This window comes from Metarhizium robertsii (genome assembly GCF_000187425.2).
Source record: "Metarhizium robertsii ARSEF 23 chromosome Unknown MAA_Scf_8, whole genome shotgun sequence".
In the NCBI taxonomy this organism is placed as follows: domain Eukaryota; kingdom Fungi; phylum Ascomycota; class Sordariomycetes; order Hypocreales; family Clavicipitaceae; genus Metarhizium; species Metarhizium robertsii.
The window spans coordinates 106,225-111,702 of NW_011942226.1; the positions used below are offsets into that span (position 1 = coordinate 106,225).

The 5,478-nt window shown below is 48.1% G+C and overlaps 1 protein-coding gene across 1 annotated transcript; it reads left to right on the forward strand.

The window, feature by feature from the left end:
- Positions 1-289: 289 nt before the first annotated feature.
- MAA_00884 (restless-like transposase) lies at positions 290-2,774 on the forward strand (the record flags this gene model as incomplete). Its single annotated transcript, XM_007818882.2, has 2 exons — positions 290-1,438; positions 1,494-2,774. 2 exons carry the CDS (start codon positions 290-292, stop codon positions 2,772-2,774), a joined length of 2,430 nt encoding a protein of 809 aa, XP_007817073.2.
- Positions 2,775-5,478: the final 2,704 nt, after the last annotated feature.

Below are 5,478 nucleotides of genomic sequence, written 5' to 3' on the forward strand. Positions count from 1 at the left end.
GCTTACCTAATATCCATTACATTCGTACCTGAAAATGGATGTAATTGATGTATTTAGGTGGACTTAGGGTAGGTATTCAGGTTTTTCCCCTGACTCGGTACTTCACCGGTCCGTGATACTTATTTTTGAATGAAATTTCCTCTCAAGACAAGGTACCTCGACCCCAGTACAGAAGGCCGATCACCCCACAGTTAATCTTACAACTGTTGGTAACTACCTAATTGCTAGGCCCCTTCTTCGGATTTCCTGCCGTTGTCCTGCTCTTTGTTTTGCAAGTTTTTTTTTAACAATGTCAGCCAATAAGTCAGCCGAGGCAGGGCAACAGCAGCTGTTGGAAGATCGTTTGTTTCGCCATTTCAAAGGCTGGACTTGGTCAGAACGGGCCCGTGATACTAGCTCGTGGCTTTGGGACTTTGGCTACGACATTCAGCGTCACGGCATTCGCCGATGGGTCTGCAAGCACTGTATCCTCATAAATCGTCCCATTGTCGTGAGTTTTGCCTCCTCGGGTCTCCAGAACGCGGCAAACCATCTATGGCGTGAACACAAAACCCCAGCGCCAGCGCGAGAGAAAAGGAGCACGGCGCAGCTGAAGTCAGAAGGCGCACTGGAACCGAACCAGCCGACAATTGCTTCTGCTTTGAAACTGGACGTCGACAAGCCTAGGGAACAGAATATCGCGAATTGCTTCATCTCACGGTTTGATAGGCAGCACTTTCAGCGAATGCTAGTCGAGTTAATCGTCAGTAGCAACCAGTCCTTCTCCTTCGTCGAGAATCCCATCCTGCGAGAAATCTTCGACTACCTGAGTCCGTCCGTTTCCATCCAGTGCGCCAACCTGAGTGGCAGTGCTATTCGATATAAGATCATTCAAGAGTATAATCGCCACAAGCAGACGGTTATCGAGTTGCTGAGGAACTCCTCTGGACTGCTTCATTTATCATTTGATGGCTGGACGTCTCGAAATAAACTCGCCCTGTATGGGATTGCCTGCTTTTTCAGAGATGAGAAGGATCGGCCATGCAAAATCATAATTGGGGTTCCAGAGGCTCATCGTCACTTCGGCTCAACGATCGGCGGGGAGGTTCTCGACGTCCTACACGCTCTTGGCGTCGGTCCAGAGAAGATTGGCTATTTCACGCTTGACAACGCCGAAAACAACGATACTGCGATGGAGGTTATTGGTGCTGAACTTGGGTTCAATGGCCGACTACGCCGAGGACGCTGTATTGGCCACACCATTAACTTGTCAGCCAAGGCGCTCTTATTTGGCAGAAACAGCGACGCGTTTGAGAAGCAATTATCCGGTGCAGAAGCATTATCTGATACCGAATACGCTCAATGGCGCAGAAAAGGACCCGTCGGCAAGCTCCATAACATCGTTGTTGATGTGCGCAATAGTCATCGGTTAATTTACTTATTCAGGGAGGTCCAGAGGGTAGGCGGTTATGCCAATTCCTATTCGCCTCGTACTAACTTGGCTTGTCAAACAGGAAGAAATTGATCGCGCCACTACCCTCAAACTCCGATCGAAGAAGCCGCTCAAGTTGATTATCGATAACGATACGCGCTGGCTGTCACAACTCTACATGATTCGCAGGGCTTTGCGACTGAAAAATTCCGTCGAACTACTACTGATCAGGTACAAGGCGCAATGGGAAGACGAGAATCGGTCTAAAAAGACTGGCCAGGTAACGCAAGCCAAGTTGGCCAAAAAGCCACGCATCCTCCGAGATGAGAACCAACTAACAGACAAAGACTGGGAGGTCCTTTACCATTTGGAGGCCATTCTGACTGTTTTTGAGACCGTGGTAAAGACACTTGAGGGTGATGGACACATCCGTAAGCGTAAGCAAGGCTGGACCGGCTCCTATGGCAATATCTGGGACGTGATGCTTGGCTACGAGTTACTGCTTAACACACTGGAAGAGTATAAACAGCTTGCTGCTGGCTTTCCTGACCCAGAGCACTTCCGCATCGGAATCAACCTTGCTTGGGATAAGCTGGACGAATATTATCAACGACTGGACGAGACGCCGATTTACTATACAGCTTTGGCACTCCATCCAGCCTATCGTTGGGACTGGTTTGACGAAACGTGGTCACATAAGCCTAGTTGGGTTAAAAAGGCCAAAGAGATGGTTGCCGATGTCTGGTTATCCGATTACGCTCATCTTGAGGTTAGAATTACCAGCAGCAGAGGTGACGACGAGCCACCAGCCAAACGGTCTCGGTTTTTCAACCCCTTCGAGAAGAACAGTCGTCTGCCAAGCTCAACACCAGTCTATGCAGCAACTATAATTGGCGACGAGTATCAGGCGTGGCAGACGGATCGTGAGGCTGGCGACGGCAACGTTCGTGATCCAATTCGTTACTGGATCAATAAGAAAAGCAGATATCCAAGGTTATCCAGGATGGCCTTAGACTTCCTGACGATCCAGCCAATGTCAGCCGAATGTGAGAGACTGTTTTCAGCAGCTGGCAAGATGGTCTCCGGATTGCGTACAGACCTAGATGCTGAAATTATTGCCATTTGTCAGGTGTTACGCTCTTGGTATCGCGCAGGCCTCATCAAGGACCTAGACCCGTTACTTAACTCACATGTCGAAAGTAGGCTGGATACGGCCTATGGGGCTTTAAGCGACAATGAACTAGCGCGTGCTGAGTCAAAATGGCTATTGGATGGCGAGGACAGCGCCAGCGAGGTTGACGATCTAGCACAGCGGCAACAGTCTGAAGAGTTAGCCGTAAAGTCTGAAAGTGAGGCCGAATAGGCGGTACTTGGTGGGTGGTGTAAAAATGCACTCATACATCAATGTGTACATCCACTCCACTCAGGTTGAATATGTAGTACATCCACTGAGTAATTGCCTGATATGTATCACACCCACTGTATTTGGCCCAAATGTGGGTGGGTGTAGTGGTTTCGAGCCTTGCTTGCGACATGCTTACCTAACACCAGCATCTGAAATTCCGGGGAAGAACAACAGCAGGACACTGTTCCTTGAGGATTTCGTCTATGGTGGCTGGGGCACAATAGATTGGACGCTTCAACCGACGAGCAATGAATGGGCAACAACAAGCTGACTCAGTCTTATTCATGATAACTGCGGGTTTCAAGTTTACTAATCTACTTATCTACCCGTTGTATAAATGTGGTGTTAGAGAAATGAGCCAGGAACCTGCCGTGGCCCTTAAAGGATGGTATTGGATGGGGAAAGGCCTGTGTACGAAGATTAGTTGAAAAAGCCTTGAAGGCAGTTTTCTCTCTGATTATGATGCCTTGCAAAAATAATTCCTTATGCACGCGAGCGGAATTGGTATAATGCGACAACAAAATCGCGCCGCCGACATAGGAATTAAACAAGGATCACCTCATCAAGAAGTTCACCATCGGAGTTTCCTTGAACCTTCTACCCATATTCGTACAGAGTATGAACCAAAAACTTGTTCAGCCCGACGGGCATTTACTCAGTTAGAAAGAGGAGCATAAAACCTCTTATGATGATTAATTGGAATGGCCTGTGCTCAACTCGTGCTTGAATTGGACGGATAACGCCACCAAATGAAAGTCTCGCAACAAACCCCTGACCGTTCAGAAAGTAACCGCTAGCCAGCTCTCGCACAGCTTCCACTGCTTCTTTCAATTAAGTCGAGTTTCTGGTTTAATAAACCCGTACCCCTTACACCACCTACATCTCATCCTCAGTCGAATATATCGCAGCCACGTAATGTCGGATAAGGCTGCCTCTGTTAGTTGAACAAGCAGACTTGACGTAATTGCTAGATGTCATAAAATCATCGATATCAGTAGTTTGAGAGGCTGGCCAGCCACCCTGATGAAATCAGGTGGCTGGGAAGTCTTCTAAACTAAAGATAAAAGACATGAACCCTTCTGAAGGATAGAAAAACAACAATAATTTTTATATTCAAGAAATAAGCTTAGTTACAGTGGAGTTCAGGTTCAGCGTCCGCCAAGTTTAGTAACCAAAAATTTCCCAATTGGGCTAGCGCAATTTGAGCACAGTGCGCCTCAGTCTGGTTGAAGTAACTTGCTTTACCCCCTTCCAAATCAGCCAATTAGGGCCTCAGGCACCAAGGCCACTATTGGCGGAGGACGTTGGCGGAGGACGTTTCCTCCATCATTCACTTCTTTCACTTTCTGCTTCTCTCAGGTACGACCGAGGCAGCACGCCGCCATAATGGCACCGCGACTCGGAAAATTCATGCATAGGTTGATCCTATCCAAAATCGACCGCGGTGATACGAACGAGAAAATTGCCGAAGATGTTTCCAGCCCCGACCGTAAAGTAACTTCCCGTGCTATCAGCAGAATTCGACAAACCTATGCCCGGTACGGGACTGCGACGGTTCCGCCAAGGCGTACAGGTCCTGATCCCAAGATAACCCCATTGATGCTAGACGCACTATATAGCCGACTTGCAAAAGACCAGAGTTTGACTCGACGAGAGATGGCCTCATTTCTCTACGACAAATACGGCGAAGAAGTTTCTGTCACTAGTATCACACGGGCCCTTAAATCGTGTCAAATAACATGTAAAACGATGCGCCACTCATGGCGGCAGACAAATACGCGATATTATTTAGGGGTGCTCGTTGAAAGAGGATCCTAAGAGTAATTCTGTCATCCGAGTTCTTACGTACCCTACAAGAGAATGACGGAACAGGGCGGTACTTCTTTTACTTCTTTTACTCATTTGGACATGTGTCAATTGGTTCCAATTCATCAGGACAATCGGGCCGTGATAAAATAGCAGCCAATCAAGCTCAAAACCCGGTCTTCAAGTCTGTCTGTGTGTCAAGCTGCCCGAACTCTCAGTAGTACCTCCTCCTCGTTGTCAAAGGTGGAGACCATCAATGAACTTTTAGGACTAGCTACCAAGGCCCCTGGGGTGTACTATGAGAATAAGGTAGCTCTGATTAGTTCCAAAGCGTTACGACAAGCCTGCTCGTTTTTGCTAGAGTATACAAGACATCCTGGTACGATGCAGCGTCATCTTCTGCAAAGCAGGTATTTCCATATTTATCTCAGTGTGATCCAGATTCAACAACATTGCGTAATAGTGCCAGTCGTCGCCGCAAGACGCTGACAGCTAAAGCGGAGTACGTACCGGCTAAGAGGGTCGGAAAACTATCAATCAGTAATCCTCCCAGCCTGAATAGCTACCCTTCACGACATCGGCTGGCGCCAGGGGCTGACCTCGTCCAAGGTCCTCCCTATGTAATCATGATAGAGTTTGACAAGTATAATATAGAGGACCGGCCTTTCTGACCACCCCTGATGGCAGGAACGTTGTCCCGATTCTTCCAATAGAGAGGGACTCCCTCGTCGGAACTACGCTCCGCACTCACACCTAGCTTCCCCTGATTGTATGTTTCGCCATTACGGCTCACAAGTCGCGAAGCATCACACTCAAGATGTGATTGTTACACTTCTCTCCTGCCTGGACTTTCGGA